Source organism: Lutra lutra, chromosome 10 (genome assembly GCF_902655055.1).
Source record: "Lutra lutra chromosome 10, mLutLut1.2, whole genome shotgun sequence".
Taxonomy (NCBI): Eukaryota; Metazoa; Chordata; class Mammalia; order Carnivora; family Mustelidae; genus Lutra; species Lutra lutra.
This window is the reverse complement of record NC_062287.1, coordinates 85,461,917-85,484,027: the sequence shown is the minus strand read 5'-3', so window position 1 is coordinate 85,484,027 and position 22,111 is coordinate 85,461,917. Positions and strand designations below refer to the sequence as shown.

Here is a 22,111-nt window from a genome sequence, read left to right as displayed (position 1 = left end):
TTCTCCTTCACTTTTAAAAAAAAGATTAAAAAAAAGATTTTATTTATTTTTTTATTTGTCAGAGAGAGAGAGAGCGCAAGCACAGCTGGGAGAGTGGCAGGCAGAAGGAGAAGCAGGCTTCCCACTGAGCAAGGAGCCTGATGTGGGACTCAATCCCAGGCTTTGGGATCATGACCTGAGCCAAAAGCAGACACTTAATTGACTGAGCCATCCAGGCATCCTTCTCCTTCACTTTTTTTTTTTTTTTAAGATTTTATTTATTTATTTTACAGAGATCACAAGTAAGCAGAGAGGCAGGCAGAGAGAGGGAGAAGCAGGCTTCCCACTGAGCAGAGAGCCCGATGCGGGTCTCGATTCCAGGACCCTGGGACCATGACCCGAGCCAAAGGCAGAGGCTTTAACCCACTGAGCCACCCAGGTGCCCCTCTCCTTCACTTTTGAAGGATAATTTCAGAGTGTATAGAATTCTAGGTTAGTGGTTTTTTCTCTCAACACTTTAAATATTTTACATAACTCTCATTGCTTGTATGGTGTGTGAGAAGTCAGATTGTAATCCTTTGTTGTTCTGTAGGTAAGGTGGTTTTGTCTCCTCTGGCTTCTTCAGTATTTTTTTAAGTATTGATTTTCTGAATTTTGAATATGATATGCCTAGGTATAAATTTTTTGGTGACTTATCCTTCTTGGTGTTCTCTGAGCTTCCTGGATCTGTGGTTTGGTGTCTGACATTACTTTAGGGAAATTCTCAGTCATTACTGCTTCAAATACTGCTTTTTTTCCTTGTTCTCTTCCTTTTCCTTCTGGTATTTCCATTATGCATATGTTATATTTTGTGTAGCTGTCCCACGGTTGGTGGATATTCTCTTTTGCTTTCCTTAGTTTTCTTTCTCTGTTTTGAGTTTTTGAATTTTGCCATCATATTAAGTTCATTGATTTTCCTCGATCTTATCCATATTACTATTGAGTCCATCAGAGGCATTCTTCATTTCCATTGCAGTGTTTTTGAGCTAAAGCATTTCTTTTTGCTTTTCTTTTTTAAATTTCTGTCTCTCTACCTACATTTTCCATTTGTTCTCCTATGTTTTGTCTACTTTTTCCATTAAAGCATTTATCATATTACTTTTTTTAAAATTCCACATTTGATAATTCTAATATTTCTGCCATATCTGGCATGGGTTCTGATGCTTGTTCAGTCTCTTCAAACTGTGTTTCTTGACTTTTAGTATGCCTTGTAATTTTTTGTTGAAAGATGGACATGATATACATGTGAAAGGATTTGCAATAAATAGCCTTTAGTAATGTAATGGTAAGGTTCAGGTTGTTGGAGGGGTGGTTGTGAAGTGTCCTATGATTAGGTCTCGTTCTTTTGGTGAGCCTGTGTCACTGGACTCTGAACTTCACAGTATTCCTCAGTTTTTTCTCTCTCTTGGGTAGTACAGCATTGTTGGAGGGGGCTAGATTTGAATATTACCCTTTCCTGGAGGAGTTTAGGGTCAGGTCCAATAATTTCTTCTGAGATCAGTCTTTGTTAAGAAGAACAGAATGTTCTGACATATTTCAAAATGGTTGCTTTTCCTCTCTTTCCCCTGGAAGTAGGAGGGAATTTTTTTCTGATACTGAGAGAGGTCTTGGAAGTGAAATTCACAAAACTGTGTATGTGTCAGGGAGGGGGTTCCCACTGTGGCTCAGTCCTCTGTTTTTTTGTTTTTTGCTTTTTTTTTTTTTTTTTTAACTGTCAGAGTTGTCTATACTGAGCCTCTGGCAGTCAGTCAGTCACAGTTCAGGCTTTCCTACACTGGCACTATTTCCTGCAGAGGTTTCTTTTTGTGGGTTTTTGCTCTGGTAATTTGCCAGTCTGTCTCTCCAGTTGTTGAGGTAGCTATTTGCCTTATGACCTCATTGCTCTGACAGATCTAAGAGGAGTTGTTGATTTTCAGTTTGTTCAGCTTTTACTTGTTGTCAGGATAAAGTGCTGTCAGGACAAATTTTAAGCTCCTTACTTGTTAGACTGGAAATAAATCCCCCTATTTTTATATTTAACTATAATTTTATGAAATTAAAATTTTATTAATCTAGAGTAACAGATTTAAGTTTTGAACAGAAGTATTTTGTGCTGTGAGATAAATAGCATTGTTTCAAGGAAAGCAGGATTACTTAGGATAAAGATTGAAGTGTCTTCTAAATACTAAGCCAGAGTCCAAAGGCCATTAATATTTGTAACACTATTCTATCTAGTTCTTTGGTCTTATAACTACCAATAAGTTGGTTTTTTGGATGATCAGAAAGGAAGAGCATAGGAGTGGCTAATAAACATATGTTCCTATCCCTTGAAAGTCTTAATTTTATCTAGCAAACTAGACAGTTTTTATATAGAAAACATTTATTTTCAGTCACATCCTGGAATATTAAAGATTGCTTTTTTTAATATAAAAAGAAAACCTGTAATTTTAAAATTTGCCTGTAGTTTCAAATCAGAAGGTTGTTAAAAGGAACATTTTTATCAATCTAAACTTCAAATGCAAATACAAATAATTAAATACCGAGACTGAAGAGTTGTGACTAAGCACATTTTCAGTGATGTCTTTTTGATTAATTTATTTTTTAATATATTTTTTTGAAAAATTTTTAATCCATGACTTAATGGATTAATCATATTAATTTAGTGGTTATATTAAAATTTTCATATGCTTTTATTCAGTTTGTTTTTGCATTATTATAAAAGGGTTATACCTTCTAAGTTTCTGTACTAAGTTATGTGGTTTTTTTCATTAAATAAAGACAAATGTTTCATTATAATACCATATTTCTAATGTTAGTTTGAGACTGACCTGTAGATGGAGACGAGGCTCATGTAAATCCATGGAGAGTCACCATTAGTCGTTTAGAGTAAAAAGAATATCTTTTTCTTTGCACAAGTGGAATAGTGTTGTTCAGGAGCACAGTTACCTCTTTCCCTGCCAGGGCTAACTAAATGTACTGATATGTTATGCAGTGGTGGCCTTTCTCTCTCGAGAGCATTACAGTTAATGACTATGTTACCAAACAGTTCTTAGAAGAGAGAGTGTATAAAAGGGTAAAGTGATAGAATTTTATTACCTTGAAATTTCCAAGTCTGAGTGGCTAAAAGAGTGAAAAATTTAAAGTATATTTTAACAGCTATTTTTAATATTCCAGACATTCTAGGTATAAGTGTATTGTATTTTGTATGTAGTCTTAATTTTCAGCTCTAAGAAAACTTCTTTATTCTTTATTGTCTTTTTTTAGAAGCTAATTAATTCTAGTAACATTGATTATATCACTCATTTAAAACTTTTGATCCTTAATTTTCCCAAAGATGATAATTTTTATTTTTCTCTTATTCTGTTTTATGATTTTGTTTAGAACAGTTAAGCTATTGGTTTGTGATAAGATGGATTTTGTGTGTGTGTGTGTGTGCAAAGTTAAACAGACCAAACTTAGTTGTTAGATTAAACTAGATATTACAGCTCTGAATGTTGGGTTCACCATTATGGCAATCATGAAGAATTCCTGATACTATCTGTGAGCAGCATTCATAACCTCTGCTATTTGTCTGAGTAAACGTCAGAGCACTCAAGGAGATAGTGATATTTAACAGACTACCTTGTACCAGAAAAGGAGGGGTAAAGGAAAAAGAGCACAATATTTATGACTCTAGGAACTATAAGTTGTAATTTAATGAGATCAAAGCATGTGCTGTTTACTTGCTGCACTAACAGCTTTGAATAAAATGGTTAGAAAACAGACAATGTACTAAAAGTTCAGGATATTTAAAAGCTATAAGGGCTATAAAATCAAAAGCATATTTTCAGTGGATAATCATTTCATGGAGGTCTCTGATTTTAATTTATTATGCTCTTAAGATTAATTAATATATAAGAGAAAAAGAAAGACATAAGAAATGATTAGTTTTTACTTTTGTCAGCCATATACTGAGTTTTCATGCTTACCCTCCCCTTTCCCACTTCCTTGTTGTTTCATAACAATTTTTGTAATAGAAATTGATGCCTTGTAGAGTATCTCCTAGAAAACCTAGCTGATTACAAAGCTCCATGTTTTCAATTGTTGAAATGTGTAGAAAGCCATAGAAGTTTGTTGAACTTTGTAACCTTGACCGAAAAAATAACTTTTAGAAAAATGAATCCTTGGGACGCCTGGGTGGCTCAGCCATTAAACATCTGCCTTTGGCTCAGGTCATGATCATTGGGATCCCTCCTCAGCAGGAAGCCTGCTTCTCCCTCTCCCACTCCCCCTGCTTGTGTTCCCTCTCTTGATGTGTCTCTGTCGAATAAAAAAATAAAATCTAAAAAAAAAAAGGAAAAATGAATCCTCTTTTATTAATTCAGAGAATTAAAAGCCACTTGATAGAAATATGTTTTAGCAACATATACTTCTGTTTAATTGTACTTTTATCTGTAGAACTTTGTATTTTAGGATTGAATCTAGAATAGATTACTAGTATAAAACTAGTATAAAAGGCATCTAATAATTTTTAAGTTGTTTGGATGTTTATTTCTTACAGGTGTATCTTGCTTTAGGAAAACCCAATATAAAAAAATAAAAGTTCAAAGTTACAAATTTTAAAACTACCAATTTAGTACACAAAAAAAGCAACTTGGAAGAAGTTTTTTGAAACACCATTGTATAAAGAAAGATGTACGTTATTTTAAGTCCAGTATTATTGGTGGCTTTTTTAAAAAGTAGAGTCAATCGAGCACAAAAGATCATTTTTAATACTTGGATGATATGTGACTAAATACTGGGTAACAATATAAAAATTAGCCAAACATCCCATAAATCTGAGTTGAGATTAAAACTTTGAGGTCCTCTAACAGACATTTTTCCTTTGAATTAACCTCTTAAATTTTTAAGAAGTTAAATTAATTGCTGAAATTACCAGTTTTTGTTTTTTTTTTTAATATCCTTCAGAGTCTGTAGTCAATTTGACTACCATCTCATGTTTTCAAATATTTATCCAGGGTGAAAATAACAAGGTCAATATGTTCTTTTGTTCAATAAGTTTGTTAAGTCAAAGACCCTCTAGTCTAGTGTAATGTTTTATTACACTGTCTTATTTCTGTAATTGTTGTTTTCTAGCATATTCTTGGATCTGTACTTATAATGAAGAATTAACCTATTTTAAAGATTTTTTATTTATTTATTTGACAGACAGAGATCACAAGTAGGCAGAGAGGCGGCGGGGTGGGGGGGGTTGCGGGAAGCAGGCTCCCTGCTGAGCAGAGAGCCCAGGTGCGGGGGTCGATCCCAGGACCCTGAGATCATGACCCCAGCCGAAGGCAGAGGCTAACCCACTGAGCCACCCAGGTGCCCCTAGAATTAACCTATTTTAAATTCACAAATTTAGGGCTGTCAATTACAACAGTCAAGGTTATTTTCTAGCCAAAAAATATGCTGTTCTTTTAAAGTTAATATAATGCTAGTGACTCACCATCTACTAGCTTTATTTTTCCATTATTGTACTGGTCTGTTCACATTTAAACCATGAGCATCTGTCTATATACATGGTGATCTGTCAGGCTGTGGTTGTTACATTGAATGGAGTGAAGCCAGCTGGTTCAATCAGTGATTAAACCCTCAGCATTATACTTAAACCTACCACTTTCTATTTAGTCTTACAAACTGACTGTGAACTGTTGTATCATTAATAATACTCTGTCTGGGACACCTGGGTGGCTCAGTTGGTTAAGCAGCTGCCTTCGGCTCAGGTCATGATCCCAGCGTCCTGGGATCGAGTCCCACATCGGGCTCCTTGCTTGGCAGCGAGCCTGCTTCTCCCTCTGCCTCTGCCTGCCACTCTGTCTGCCTGTGCTCACTCTCGCTTCTCTCTCTATGACAAAAAAATAAATAAAATCTTTAAAAAAAAAAAATAATACTCTGTCTGGCTCACGTCAACTGCTCTTACTAAATATTTTTATTGCCTTTTTTTTTATCCTGAATAAATCAACCTTTGTGTTCATCAAATCTTATATTAGGTAAAGTCACATTTTTTTTCATAATCATGTTTATCAGTTTTCTTCTTATAGTCATTATAATGTTTAGTTCCTTTTAAATTCATTGAATGTATTAGGCTGCTTTGGGATGAGTGTAAAACATGGTACCTTTCCTTGAGGAGCTCATGGTCTACAGGAAAATTCTTATTTTTAGATATGAAAAAGTGAATCTTAATTCTTTAAATAAATAAAAGAATATTTAATTATACCATTATTAAGACTTTATTTTGAAAGTAGAAAAAATAATCCTAGAATTCCTTTGGATTCACTTAGTGGTAATAACAGGTGGTAGTGCCTGACATGTAGTAGATACTCAACAAATACTTTTTGCATGGAGTATTACACAGCACAAGATTTGTTAGTTTTTAAAAAATTAAATTTCTAATTTACAGATGAGGAACTTGACACAGAAGGAAGTTAAATAAGTTACCTAAAGTTACATAACAAGGAAAATAAAGCCAGGACTAGAACCTAGACAAATTTTGACTCTAAAACCCACAATTTTAACCTTCCTAATAGTGATAGCAGCATAAACAATTTGTCCACATACATTTCTTCTCTTATTCCCCATTAGAAACCATATATTTATCAAAAAGGGATATTGTTTACTGTTCATACTCCTGAAACAGCAGCTCCTTCTATGTTTTGACCCTCAAGATCTATAGACTAGTGTGTCCCTACCTTGAAACTTTATCATTAAACACTACTTCCTTTGGGCTCTTTCATTGTCCTCTTTTTCCAGCCAGAACATCCTTTTCTGTCTGTACCATGGTGCTCTCAAATCTGTTCTCTCTGCCTCTAGTCCTTCAGTCCCCACTACTGTATGCAGTCCTTTAATCTCTTCTGCCTACATATATTTCCCTGAATAATATTTCTCATTTATTCTGTTTGTCTTAATTCATCACTTTACTTTTCTCCTTCAAACTAAACCTTCCAACTGTAGTCCTCTCAAAGAGGTGCTTGACCCAGACCTGTACGGGCATTGCTTTTCCCCTTTCCCCTTTTGTTTTCTTGTTTTTAATATGAGTAGAATGACCCCTACCTTTCTTGTTTTATATATGTGTAATAAAAATAAGACAATAAATGCATGGAAAACACTTCAGAAAGTCAAACATGCCATAGAAATTTAAGGGATTATTGTTACTTGCAAGTGAAATTTGGTTAAGATTAGGATTAAGGCAGCTTTGTTAGATTCAGTTTTCCTGCACCGCAGACTGTAAGTAGTTTATATGTATAGTCTTCTAAGACAATTGAAACACAGACTCATTTACCTTTAAATTCCTTAATCAGATAGGAAAGTCTGAAACTCCTTCTGACTCATCAATTGCTCTTTCTCCTTTCATGCTTGAACTGTTTTCTATTTCTACAACATCCGTTCCCTCCAAACTATCTTCTTCAGATCATCTTTAAATTTCTTAAAATCATAGGGATCATCTAATCTTGTTTTTGTCTTTGAGCTGCAGAACCCTCAGTTCAAGATGTGGAATCTCCATATTAAAACAAATAAGGTAGAGCTGCTTTTGCTTAAAAGGAAGCTTGGAGGAACACTGGAGGTATACTTAAGGGCTCTTTCTCCTCTATTAGCAGCTATTAATGGTGCCCACAGACCGTCTAGGACTTCTCAGAGCACAATTTAAAAACCACTAACTCGGGGGCACCTGGGTGGCTCAGTGGGTTAAAGCCTCTGCCTTCAGCTCAGGTCATGATCTCAGTGTCCTGGGATTGAGCCCCGCATCGGGCTCTCTGCTCAGTGGAGAGCCTGCTTCCTCCTCTTTCTCTCTCTCTCTCTCTCTCTCTCTCTGCCTGCCTCTCTGCCTACATGTGATCTCTGTCAAATAAATAAATAAAATCTTTTAAAAAAAAAAACCACTAACTGGATCCAACCTCTCCTGTTTTTGTAAAGGGAACTGAAACCTAAAGAGAGTAGGTGAGGGGTGCCTGGGTGACTCAGTTGTTTAAGTGACTCTTGGTTTTAGCTCAGGTCTGATCTCTCAATCGTAGGATTGAGCCCTGGGTGGGGCTCTGCACTCAGTGCAGAGTCTGCTTTAGCTTCTTTTTCCCTCTTCTGTCTGCCCCTCCTCGCTAGCTTGCTCTCAAATAAATAAATTAATTAATTAACTATCTAATAAAATCTTTAAAAAAAAAAGAAGGGAGGTGAATTACCCAATGTCAATCATCTTGTAAAAAATATTCTCCATTTATCTTTTATTATACCATATAATATTTATAACCAGTAATATTCTAAACAACCTGTGTATTTTACAATGTTAGCTGAAATTTTTCTTGCAGTAGACATTGTGATAATTCTGTCAATATTCACTCCACCTTATATGATCATTCTGTCTCTAAGGCAGTTAATACAATCTCCATTTTTCATGCCAGTGTTTGGTTCAGGAATGAGCCTGTGATCTGGTTCTGGCCAATAAAAAGTGGTTCAAAGAAAAATTTTCTTACTCTTCAGAAGGAGTCCCAGGAAGCGACTGTTGCTATGTAGTATCTAAATTGGCCCCTTGTTGTAGTCCCAACATTGGAAGAAAGAGGATAGTTCCAAGAATGGAAAGTGGAGAAATGAAAATACCCTAGTCTTTGATAATATGTAGTCTTTATTAAATTTCCTGAATCCTTATTGAGTGCCTGAATCAACCAACACAAGAACCTCCCCAAATTTTTAGTTTTTTTATTTTAATTTTTTTAAGTTCTTAATTCTGATATAGTTAATATACAGTCTTATATTCGTCTCAGGTGTACAGTGTAGTGATTCAACAATTCTATACATTACTCAGTGTTCATCATGATAAGTGTACTCTTAATCTTTTTCACCTATTTCACCCATCCCCCTCACCAAACTCTCTTCTGGTAATCATCAGTACCTTGGTTTGTCTCTCTTTCTGTATTTCTCTTGCTCTCTCTCTTTTTTTTTTTTTTTTTGGTCTTTGCTTGTTTGTTTCTTAAATTCCACACATGAGTGAGATCATGTGGTATTTGTCTTTCTGTGGCTCATTTTACTTAGCATTGTATTCTCTAGCTCCATCCATGTCATTGCAAGTGGCAAGATTTCATTATTTTTTATAGCTGAATAATATTCCATAGTACGTGGAATATTTGAGATTTTATACACACACACATATGTATATGTGTGTATATATATGCATATATATATATCTCTCTCACATCTTCTTTATCCATTTATCTATTGATAAACATGGGCTGCTTTCATAGTTTAGCTATTGTAAATACTGCTGCTATAAACACAGGGGTGCATATATCCCTTTGAATTAGTGTTTTTGTATTTTGGGGGTAAATACCCAATAGTGTGATTGCTGGATCATACACTTCTTTTTTAATTTTTGAGGAAACTCCAAACCATTTTCCACAGTGGCTGTACCGTCCAGTTTGCATTCTCATCAACAGTGCATGAGTGCTCTCTTTTGTCCACATTCTCCCCAACATTTGTTGTTTCTTGTGTTTTTTTATTTTAGCCATTCTAATAGGTGTGAGGTGATATCTCAGTGTAGTTTTGATTGGCCTTTCCCTGATAATGACTCATGTGGAGCATCTCTAATCATGTGGAGAATCTGTTGGCCATCTGTATGTCATCTTTGGAGAAATGTCTTTCATGTCTTCTTGCCCATTTTTTAATTGGATTATTTGTTTTGGGGGTGTTGAGTTTTATAAGTTCTTTATATGTTTTGGATACTAACCCTTTATTGGATTTGTTATTTTCAAATATCTTCTATTCCATACGCTGTCTTTTTAGTTTTGTTGATTGTTTCCTTTGCTGTGCAGAAGCTTTTTACTTTTATGTAGTCCCAATAGTTTATTTTTGCTTTTATTTCCTTTGCCTTGGGGGACACACCTAGAAAAGTATTGCCACAGCTCATGTCAGAGACATTATTGCCTGTGGTTTAGTCTTCTAGGATTTTTATCCATTTTGAGTGTCTTTGTGTATGGTGTAAGAAGGTGGTCCGGTTTTCCCAACACCATTTGTTGAAGAGACTGTCAACAGTTGGATAGTCTCTCCTACTTTGTTAAGATTAATTGACCTTATAGTTGTGGGTTTATTTCTTGGTTTTTTATTCTGTTCCACTGATCTGTGCATCTATTTATGTACCAGTACCATACTGTTTTCATTACTACAGCTTTGTTATATACCTTGAAGTCCAGAATTGTGATGTCTCCAACAATTTGCTTTTCTTTTTCCAGGTTGCTTTGGCTCTTCAGGGATTCAGGGTCTTTTGTGGTTCCATGCAGATTTTAGAATTGTTGGTTCTAGTTCTGTGAAAACTGTTGTTGGCATATGGATAGGGATTGCATTAAATGTGTAGATTGCTTTGGGTAGTATAGACAATTTAACAGTATTTGTTCTTCTAATCCATGAGCATGAGATGTCTTTCCATTTCTTTTTTCCTCTTCAGTTACTTTCATCACTGTTTTATAGTTTTCAGAATACAGGTCTTTCACCTCTTTGGTTAAGTTTATTTCTGGATGTTTTATTTTTTTTTTTGGTATAACAATAAATGGGATTGCTTTTCTTAGTTTCACTTTCTGATGCTTCATTATTAGTGTATAGGAATGTAACAGATTTCTTTACATTGATTTTGTATCCTGTGACCTTCTGAATTTATTTATCAGTTCTAGTGGTTTTTTGGTAATGTCTTTCAGGTTTCTATCTATAGTATTATGTCATCTGCAAATAGTAAAAGTTTTATTTCTTCCTTACCGATTTGGATGCCTTTTATTTCTTTTGTTGTCTGATTGCTGGAAGTAGGTCTTCTAGTACTATGTTGAATAAAAGTGGAGAACCAGGGACACCTGCGTGGCTCAGTGGGTTAAGCCTCTACCTTTGGCTCGGGTTAAGCCAACCGACATTGGGCTCTCTGCAGGGAGACTGCTCCCCACCCCACCCCCCACCGCCTCTTTGCCTACTTGTGATCTCTGTCTGTCAAATAAATAAATAAACTTAAAAAACAAAAAGTGGAGAACCTACCCAACTTTGGACTCCCTGTTATGTGGAAGAATAAATGTCATTATTTGTATGGTCTCTGATACTTGTAATCACAGCATCCTGTTACTGATACTTGGTGTTTTTAGTTACAGAATAATATTGTGTTTTGTAAAAAAAAAAAAAAAAGATGTTTAAAGTACAAAATGTGTTCATTTTATAACATCTGTATGATCGCTTGCTTTTTAAGGGTCTTTTGGTACAAATTCCTTTGGCTCCCTGATTACCGTTTTTCTTTCATTCCTCCAAAGTTCTATCCTGTGGTCTCTTTCAGTGAGTTCTCATATCTGTGATTTAGTCATTCACTTCATGCAGATGACTTTATATTTGCGGCCTTACGTTTTCCTCTATCTCAGTTCTATATTTTCAGCTGCCTGAAGGTCATCTCCTTTTATGACATACTGTAATTTCAGGGTCAGCAGGGCACATACTAGATTGATTCTTCATTCTCCATCTCCCTCCTTTCTCCTTCCACATCCCCCCAAATCCATGCAGCTCTCCTTTCAAAGAAAATCCTCTTGCTGACTGTGAAGATGAACCATTGCTGGAACACTGAAACTTCTTTTGAGGGAATTTTCTCATGTAACCTTCTATAATTTGAAAAAATATGAATGAAGGACTTTTTAAAAAATATAATTTAATATAATTAATATAATTTAATATATTTTTTAATATAACAACCTATGGCTCAGGCATAATTTGTGCTTTTTTGGCTTTCTTAATAGTCGCAGAACATTGTTCATCACTGTTTCTTGTTGTCTTAATATATTTTCATCTATTTCTTCAGTGAAGCAGAATTCCGATTTCCTTTCCATTGTCATGCTTTCTTTTTCACATTTCATGGTTTTTCTTTTCATTTCTTTTAGCTTCACTTAGATACTCTGGAATAATCTTTTTCCTTCATTCTCTTTGTCTATTCAATTATATTTTCCTTTAGAATATCTCATATTTGCCATTCTTCATTTCTTAAAATATAGACATTTATCATCTCATGCCTGGATTGATAAAATAGCGCCTTAGCCAGTGTTCTTTTTTTTTTTTTTTTAAAGATTTTGTTTATATGTTTGACAGACAGAAATCACAAACAGGCAGAGAGGAAGGCAGAGGGGTGGGGGAAGCAGGCTTCCTGCTGAGCAGAGAGCCAGATGCAGGCCTCTATCCCAGGACCCAGGGATCATGAAGGCAGAGGCTTTAACCCACTGAGCCACCCAGGTGCCCCTAGCCAGTTTTTATTTTATCTGGTTTTTATTCATTCTTTTTTTAAGGTGTTTATTTATTTGAGAGAGAAAGTGAGCAAGAGAGAGCACGCATGAGCATGAGAGGGAGAAGAGGGAGAAACAGTATTCCCTGCTGAGCAGGGAGCTTGATGTGGGTCTCGATCCTGGGATCATGACCCAAACTGAAGGCATATGCTTAACTGACTGAAGCACCCATGCGCCCTTGGTTTTTATTCATTCTTGTTGCCAAACTATTACTGTTTTACTAGTTCATTGCTTCTATGTGCTAGATACTTAGTATATAGAGAAGGAATGGTAGATTGAATACTTCTCTTTTGCCTACCAAATCAAGTCCCAATTTTTTTTCCAGCTTTATTAAGTTATAATTAACATATAACATTGTGTAAGTGTAGGTGTACAACATACTGATTTAGTCCCATACTTCTTTTTTTTTTTAAGATTTTATTTATTTATTTGACAGAGAGAGATGACAAGTAGGCAGAGAGGCAGGCGGAGAGAGAGCGAAGCAGGCTCCCCGCTGATCAGAGAGTCCGATGCGGGGCTCGATCCCAGGATCCTGGCACCATGACCTGAGCTGAAGGCAGAGGCTTTACCCACTGAGCCACCCAGGTGCCCCTGTCCCATACTTCTTTAATTGACTTTTCATAACTTCTGTGGTCTGGCCCCATTCTATACCTTCAACATCATTTCCTACTACTTCTTAAGCATCTTCTGTTCTATTTAATGCAAAATCTTTGTTGCAATTGTCATAATTCTTCATTATTCCTTCCTTTTTGCCTTTGCTCTCCTCCATAGCCCCTCCCCACACTTAAAATCCCTTCTTTCAGTTTATTTGTATTGAACAGGATTGAGTCAGGAAATAGATGGCACCTTGGAATGGGTAAAAGAGAAAAATTTGATGAAGCAGCTGTCTACAAAGTTATGGGCAGAGTTCAGGGAAACCAGGAGGAGGTGTGAAGCACCACAGGGATAGAAGCAATGGGGGAATGATTATACCACATAAACCTGAGGGGGCAAGGGACAGAAGCAGATAGTGGGAACCGGGAAAGAGGTGTAACCTTGGTAAAGGTAGAGAGCTATTGTCATTTTGTGGTCATGTGGGGAGGAAACAAGGAAATACCTCAATCTCTCTGTCTTCCCAGCATACTGATTTGCTGGTGCCTTCCAGAGATTGAAGCCAACGAGGAGTCAGAGGGCAAGAAGAATTGTTTGCTATATCCACAGATATCAACACAAAGGGGACAAAGCAGTTTGAAGAAAGGGTGGAGAGTGAGTCAGGACAGACAAATGGAGGATATCTGGTATACTACTCAGTCTTCAACGCATGCCTCTTTTGTTCAGACTTCTTTCATTATTCAGTACTTGCTGATTGTTCTCTTTGTATCAGCCACTAATTTGTCTGCCTGCTTTTCTAAGAGTCAAGTCCTCTCTCTTAACCCATGCCTGGTTACTTTAGCAGTCGTTTATGCAATGCACATATCTGAAAGGGACATATGAACTAAAACCATTAATCCTTTCTCCTGGATTGTGAACTAGGTATTGAGTTATGGGTGAGTTTTCATGTGGCATCTGAAGCTATAACTAGAACTCTGGACATATTGGCAGCCCTATTTTCTGCTGCTCGCTTTTCAGCTTCCTAAACATTACACTCTTGATTTTCCACCTACCTCAGTTGACTGTACTTCTCAGCCTTCCATAGTAGCTTCTTCTGGAATCCATGCATGTTGGAGTTCTTTAGGACACAGTCATTTGCCATCTTCTCTCTTCTAACTAATAACTGAGTGATTGCCCTTATTTCCATTGTTTTATATATTGTTACATACTACACTATATATATGTATATACTGTACACTGATACTTTAAGAAATATGTGTTTACTTTAGAAAAAAAGAGAAAATTCTAATCAGTACAATGAAGACAATAACAGTTTCTTGTAATCTCACCACCCTAATGAATTAAACTTTTTTTTCTATGAAAGAGCTGTTTGTTGTTATTATTTATTCAGTTCTTATATACAGTCTTTTAAAAACTAAAGTATATCAGTCAGGATTCTTAACTCTAAGATGATTTTTGTCAGCAAAGGAATTTGGATGTTGGTCATCTCAGACTTAGAAAATGGTCAGAAACAAGGGAAGCTATGCAGTATCCAAGACCACACACCATAAAACCAACTTCCACACGGACCATTATACATTGTAGGTTGTACTGTCACTGTTGACTATCGTGGATGCTGCTTCTGCTAGTGGTACCATTGTTGTCCATGGAAATGTGATGTTACTACCATTGTCCCTAAAGCCTATAGCAGAAGGATTTGTAGCAGTTCTTGTTCTTTGTGATATTGTTTCCTGATCCAATATCCAGGATGGGTACATCTGATTAGCAGAATCTAGCCTCATGCTTAAAAAGCTACTATCTGGCATTTCTGGCTCTTCTAGTGGACAGTGGACTCATAATGTAGAATTCCTCCAAAATTTAAAGGGAGGTCAGATACTATGTAGTTAAAAATGTGAAAATTGGGTTTTTGAATATTTAATATAGTCAGTATCCACAGAACGGCAGAATAATAAATTACACACCAATTCAGAAGTTGGTATTTCAGAATTTTAATGTATTTGGATGATAGCTATTAAGCTCAATGAACATGTAACTTCACAAATGAAGACTTCTTTTGTACCTTCCTCAATTCTAATAATCTGTAATGATGCTAGAGTTATTTTTCTGAATTACAAATCTTTTTTTTTTTTTAAAGATTTATTTATTTGACAGAAATCACAAGTAAGCAGAGAGGCAGGCAGAGAGAGAGGAGGAAGCAGGCTCCCTGCTGAGCAGAAAGCCCGATGTAGGGCTCGAACCCAGGACCTGGGATCATGACCTGAGCCGAAGGCAGCGGCTTAACCCACTGAGCCACCCAGGCGCCCCTGAATTACAAATCTTATGTCTTTCTCCTACTCAAAATCCTTCAATTATTAATTCCTCATTGCCTATAGGATAAAATTAAATCTCTTTTTCTCTTGGCCTATAAAGCCCTTTCAAATACTTGAATCCTGTCAGATTTCTAGCCATAACCATGAATACTCTACTCAGCTCCCTCATCCATTACATATTAGCTCCAGCCGTAACCTATTCTGTTTCCCTGAAAAGTGCCATACTGTTTCATGTTTCTGTACATTTGTGCATGCATAGTCTTTTTGTCTGGAATGGCTACTTTTTTGTCCTCTTTGCAAGTTTATCTTTAAAGGCTCAATTAGATTTAAAGACTTAAAGACTCAAGGCAGAGGCCCCAACCCATTGAGCCACCCAGGCACCCCAATCTTTTTCTTTTTTATGCTTCTATACATTTCTGTACTATAACCCTCATCACATTAGATTATGATTATTTCTCACATAAATTTTTCTTATTAGGTGCTAAGGAACTTGGAAATGGATAATCTTTTATTATTTTTTATCTTTATAGATTTTTTTTGAATAAGTAATAAATAAAAATACCCTACTTCTGGTGGATTAGTTATTTTGGTTAGAATGCTCTTTTTAGGGAAAAAAATCATGCATTCTATCCCTATAGCATTCCCACCTTGGCTAATTATCTTGTAAGGGAACTAGGGGAAAAAGACCTTTATGGATCAGTAGTATTATCTTGATATGTGAAGTACAATAAATTATAATGATACGTTTAAAATGGACTTTAAAACTGTCAAAAAATATCTCACTTTGATAAAATGTTTATACTGAACTTACTGTTTATATTTCTTATGTTAAGGAACTAGAAAAAGTTACGTCAGACTTGATAAAGTCCAAGGTCACATGTCAACATAAGATGGGAGAAGAAAATATCCATTTAACAATTAAAGAACAGAAATTTCAAGAACTTCAGGAAAGATTCAACATGGTATTTAATCAAATATATTCATGTTTATATAGTGTTTTTGTAAAATGAGAATTTCAGGTTTATAATATTAAAATGTTCCTTCTTGGTAAAGTTAACATACATAGTAAAAAAATATATACCGTGAATTATTTTTCATTATTAGGCAATTTTTGCCATTATCAGCAAGAATTTAAGACAATAAAATTTGTCTGTAAACCATTGTATTTCTACTCTCATATAATGTCAGGTAATCTGTGGTACAGTGGCATCTCCAGAAAAGCTTTTGGAGATGAGAATTTTGTAATTTTTTGACATGAATATTTATAAATTTGCACAGCAGCCTGTGTTGGGCATCTCATACCACCTTTATTTCACTAGGAGCCACTACTTCACCAGCAAACAAATGTTGGTTTGTTGGTTTACTCTGGGGTAAGAAGGGGTCATGACTCTCCTAAACATATGGATCACTGAATTAAATGTAGAATTTGCTGAATTTTATATCATAACTTGAAAATTACTCATTTTTTAAAGGAGTTGGAATTAAATAAGAAGATTAATGAAGAGATCACACATATTCAAGAAGCAAAAAAGGCAAGCAATCATAAGATATTTTGGGAGCCAGTAAATATTTTTTAAAACCAGGTATAATATGGGAAATAAATTAAGTTAAATAACAAATGGAATCATGTTTAGGTCAATTTCCTGGCACATAGTAAGCACTCAGAGCCTATTGAATGGATACACATGTACCTTTTTAACCAGGTTTCACATATGCTCCATTAAAAAATAAAGCCAAGGAATGAGGAAAGGTTTGTCCAAGGGTACAAACTTCAGGTATGAGATGAATAAGTTCTGGGGGTTTAATGTACAGCATGATGATTTTAGTTAACAAAATTGTGTTATATATTTGAATGTTAAGAGAGTAGATCATTAAAAAAAAAAGAGAGAGTAGATCATAAATGTTCTCACCACACACAGAAAAAAGGTAATTATGTGAAGTGATAGAGACGTTAATTAATCTTATTAGGGTAATCATTTAGCACTATATGTATCTATCAAATCATGTTGTACAACTTGAGTTTACAGAATGTTATTTGTCAATTATGTCTTTTATATATATATATATTTTTTTATCCACTTGACAGAGAGAAATCACAAGTAGGCAGAGAGAGGGGGGAAGCAGGCTCCCTGCTGAGCAGAGAGGCCAATGTGGGGCTTGATTCCAGGCCCCCGAGACCATGACCTGAGGCAAAAGCAGAGGCTTAACCCACTGAGTCACCCAGGCGCCCCTGTCAATTATGTCTTTAATACATTTGGAAAAATATTACATTAAAATATTTGATTGATAAATAAAAAGAGTAATAAATCAGTTTTTTCCTTGATAATTTAGACCATTGGTACCCTAGCAGATAATTATTGAAATGTATGTATGCTTAGAGCATGCATTTATAGGATGTTATACTCTCATTTGAATCTATTTGATATTTATAATTCCTCTATTTAAAAAAGATCTGTGAAAGAAAAGTTCTCCTGTTTTTTTTCCCTCTGTTTTTCTGTTTTTCCTCCATTTTATTCTGAATACATACTGTGACATCCTAGCTCATTAGCAATATGACATTTCAGTAATGATAGATTTACTGTTTTTAAGACAAGCCAACAAAAGATTTGGTTTTAAATGCTTCACATTTTCCAGTAGTGTCTCATAATTCATGGTCCATTTCAAAAAACTATTAGTTATTTGAAAAACTCTTGGATATAATAATCATATTATGTAATTATTTTATATATTTAGTATAATTTTATATATTTAGTAAAATGTGCTACTAGTTTATTTCACTCTTATTTATTATGGTGTTGAAATTAAACTATAAAGATAATTTAAGAAATTAGAAAATGTAGTTTAAGAATGAATTTAGAAACATACCTACAGTCTTAAAATTCTTCCAACTGATATACCATATTTATACTTTTTTAAAGGATATCATCATTTCCTTCCAATGTATGCAACAGTTACTTCAGCATCAAACTCAAGTTAGTACTGAACTGGAAGCAAAGTTGAAGATGTTAAAAGAAAAGAATCAGGTTGTATATAGAGATATAGAAAATATATTTCCATTTAAGGAGCTTTACCTGTCTAGTTGCATTTATCTGCCCAACTTTATCCAAGATCATTTTGATTTTAGGGGTAAGATATGGCCTTCTTCATCAACTTGGTATCAATGTCTAGAGTAATGAACTTTTTTTTTAACATTTAAGTTACTATTTAAATGTTCAATTTTATCAAGTATCCGACTTTATTTTGTAACAGATTGGATGGGATTCTTTTTCTTTGTCTTAGAATTGTGACCAAAACCAAAACTGAAAATAGAAGAGAGCAGTTAGAGAACTTCCAGAAATTGAGGGCAGACCCAAAAAAATGATTGAAGGAGGAAGGAAGTTATCATCACTGATGTCTTAGGAGTGAGAGTTCAATAAGAGAGGCTTTTCTATTACATCCCTGGTTGGGAAGGATGTTGGGAGTACATTTTCCTTGATAAACTACATGAAGGAGTCTATGTGAAAATCATGTAAATACTGGAGTACGAAAAGGGGAAAGTGCCATCTTTTTTTGTAGATGGATGCTTGAGATGCTGTAGAAACTCAAAGGTCCACTCTAGGGTTGCCAGAGTAAAATATGATAAGTTCATGTGGAAGAACTTGGCATATATTTCTTGAAGTTTGGAATTCTACCAAGAACATAGAGACAAATGCACAGATATGGTCCAGAGATTTTAAGGACAAAAGTTTTTGGAGTGACATGTACCAATGGGGCTTAAAGTGTAGTATGCTTGTTCTGATACTATATGGCCCAGGAAAGATGCAGAAGAGAGAACTTTGGTGGCTCCCCATGAAGGAACATGGAGGTTAGTGGAAGGACAGAAATTGTCCTGTGTGCCACTGGCCAAGTGATGGGATGTCCAGTGTAAGAGAAGGAGCTGGGAATGTGCTTCACTGGGGTGACCGGTGGAAGATATTTGTGCTCCTCTGAAGGGATTCTTGGTAATGAAGGTGAACCTGAACATTTCTTATGTTCTTATGTTTCACTTACTTGTGAAGCATAAGGAATAACATGGAGGACATTAGAAGGAAAGGAAAAGTGAATTGGGGGAAGTTGGAGGGGGAGACGAAGCATGAGAGACTCTGGACTCTGAGAAACAAACTCAGGGTTTTGGAGGGGAGGGGAATGGGAGGATGGGTGAGCCTGGTGGTGGGTATTAAGGAGGGTACGTATTGCATGGAACACTAGGTGTGGTGCATAAACAGTGAATCTTGGAACACTGAAAAAATACAATTAAAAAAAAAAAAAACTGGGCGCCTGGGTGGCTCAGTGGGTTAAGCCGCTGCCTTCGGCTCAGGTCATGATCTCGGGGTCCTGGGATCGAGTCCCGCATCGGGCTCTCTGCTCGGCGGGGAGCCTGCTTCGCTTCCTCTCTCTCTGCCTGCCTCTCTGCCTACTTGTGATCTCTGTCAAATAAATAAATAAAAAATCTTTAAAAAAAAAAAAAACTACAGTGGCCTCCCATGTAAAGACCCTGTCAGCGGAGGCCAAGGCCAACTTCCTGGGTGTGTAATTGGTGCAGCTGCATAGAGACCCATACTCAGAAGGGTTTTGTGTTTCAGGTTTAACCTTCTAGGCTCACTCTCTTGAAATTTTTATTAATTTTTATTTTTGAATTTATGTTTGTCAATTAAGTCTGATGGAAAAATGGAGCATGCATTAGGGGCTTGGAGCCTAAGCTTTCTCCTGTCTCCTGCTGACTCTTAGGACCAGTTTTTGACTGCTGTGTCTTCCATGCTTTGTTATCCTGGGCCCTGCCTGTCCTCATCCTGTCTGCTTCTGCCCCACCACTGTTGTGGTCACATTGGTGGGGAAAGGTCTGTGTTCTACTGTTCTTCCTTACCTTTGGTGGAGGCCTAAATATAACAATGAGGGTCTGGGTCCATTGTATGTGCTCTGCAGCATCTGGTGTCTCTGGTTGGCAGTGTGTTGGCACATTAGGTAGATGACTTGACAGGGAGTGAGTCCCTCAGTCCAGATACTGAGGTATATCCCTGCCTGGCAGTTGCTGTCGGTTGGGGTTTACCCATTTATCATGGATTGGGGCAGAGGTCCCATGGGACAGAAAGATTGACTTGCCCACCTCCAGCCAGGGCACAGTGTATGGGTCTAGTAGCCTGCAGGAGGTAGAACCACGTAGCTGGTGGATCTTGCTTGTGCTGAGCTGTGTGGTGAGGTCCTTAAGCATCTGTGAGGATCTGCATTTACCCTGTGAGTATCCCCTTGCCCAGGGATCCATGTCGTTAAATAGAAAATAAAAAGCACCATGATAAGTTGACAGGGAGAGAAAGAAAGGGGTGACACTGAAGGAAGGAAGAGGTTTTGTACTTTGGTGCCTTTAATAGTGCGTTTTCACTGCCTTTTTCATTTTGTGTTGGGCCCCACAAATAGTGCTGACTTCATCATCATTGAATGGAACCACATTTAACCTAAACAATGCAAGATTTGTCTCCTCACCATTGATGTTCTTTGACTAATCATGTAAAGAGAGCTTTGCCTTCTTCATTTCTCTTTCCTGTCCCCAGTACTGTAAAACTTAGACCTAGGAGAGGAAGGAGTATGCTGGCATCAGACTCTTCTTTCCTCTTAAACTCTTCAGTTCCTCCAGTAAGACTAGTAAAAAAAAATTTCTCTGAAAGTCCAGTTATAATTATATATATATATCCCTCCATCTTTTTAACCCACCCTATAGATAGATGACTGGAACTTTCAGTATTTTGAACCTTCTCCCAAGAAGCACAGAATAAAATTTACCCAAATTTTTTATGAGCAGCAGTTATCAGGATTGTTATATTGTCCATTTAAAGGAGTTGAAATAGATTTTTTTAGGCCGAACAAAATATTAGTGATCAGCCAATCCCAACATTTCATTTCACGGTGAACTAGAGATCCAAAAAGTGTAAACGATATAGTTCAAGGTTTCCTAATTAGTGGCAAACCCAAAACTAAATTTTTGACCTGATTGTATTCTAGCACTGTTTCTACAACACTGCATTGTTAATGTATTTTTCCTAGATCTGTGAGACCTGCCACTTTTGTTAGATCACTTTCTCGAAAACCACTTTTTAAATTACCCTTCATGAGCTCTAAATGCCATGTTTATGTGTTGTTGAATTCTGCAGAGTGTGCAGTAGACACAGAGACAAACAGTCACATGTTCTTTGAGTTAACAGAGACTATAACTATGGTCCCAGGGTTTTTTACCTCTAAGTGCCAATATCTTAGACAATCCAGATGCCTCTTTAACTAGCACCATTATTATTTGAGCCTCGAGAGTACATAGAGAAACTAAATTTCGAATGGAAATTTCATGCAAAGTGATGTCAAGAACAGGATAGAACTATCAGCTTTTTATTTTGATAAGTAAGGACATTAAAAATGAGCAACACCATCTGTCATCATTTTTATTTTATAAAAAAGAATATTCTAACCCCACATGTTAAGGATATAATCTCAGAATAGATACAGTCCTTTACAAAAAGAGACCTTTGGTGACTTGTATAGACTTTGTTTGCCATTAACTAGTGAAATTTTGTCGTGAGTCAGTATTGGTTTACAACTGGTGTTGGAGAACCACTGATATATAGTATAACAAATATTAATGTTGAACTGTTGCTGAGGATTATGCTGAACAGATATCTCAAGTGTTTTTCTTGAGGAGCATTCTAATTCCACCTATATTAAAAGGGATCATTACTCTTCATAATGGCCTACTTTTTTTCAGTGCTCTGCAATCATGCTGTCATCTGTCTCATTTTTTTGACAGTACAGTTTGAAGAATAGAAACCTGAATTCCCATGACAGAGACTATTTTCTACTATGATTTAATTATAGTTTAGTCTAAATGTAAGTGTAGTTCTGCTGCTGTAGTCATAGTGTTAA

At 36.1% G+C, this 22,111-nt stretch overlaps 1 protein-coding gene across 1 annotated transcript in view; it reads left to right on the top strand.

Moving 5' to 3' along the window:
* The window catches only part of CCDC73 (coiled-coil domain containing 73), a 132,650-nt gene that overhangs the window by 82,909 nt on the left and 27,630 nt on the right, over nt 1-22,111 (top strand). The window contains 3 exon segments of the mRNA XM_047691444.1: nt 16,024-16,152; nt 16,663-16,722; nt 18,109-18,213. Of these exon segments, the coding sequence (XP_047547400.1) occupies nt 16,024-16,152; nt 16,663-16,722; nt 18,109-18,213 (294 nt within the window).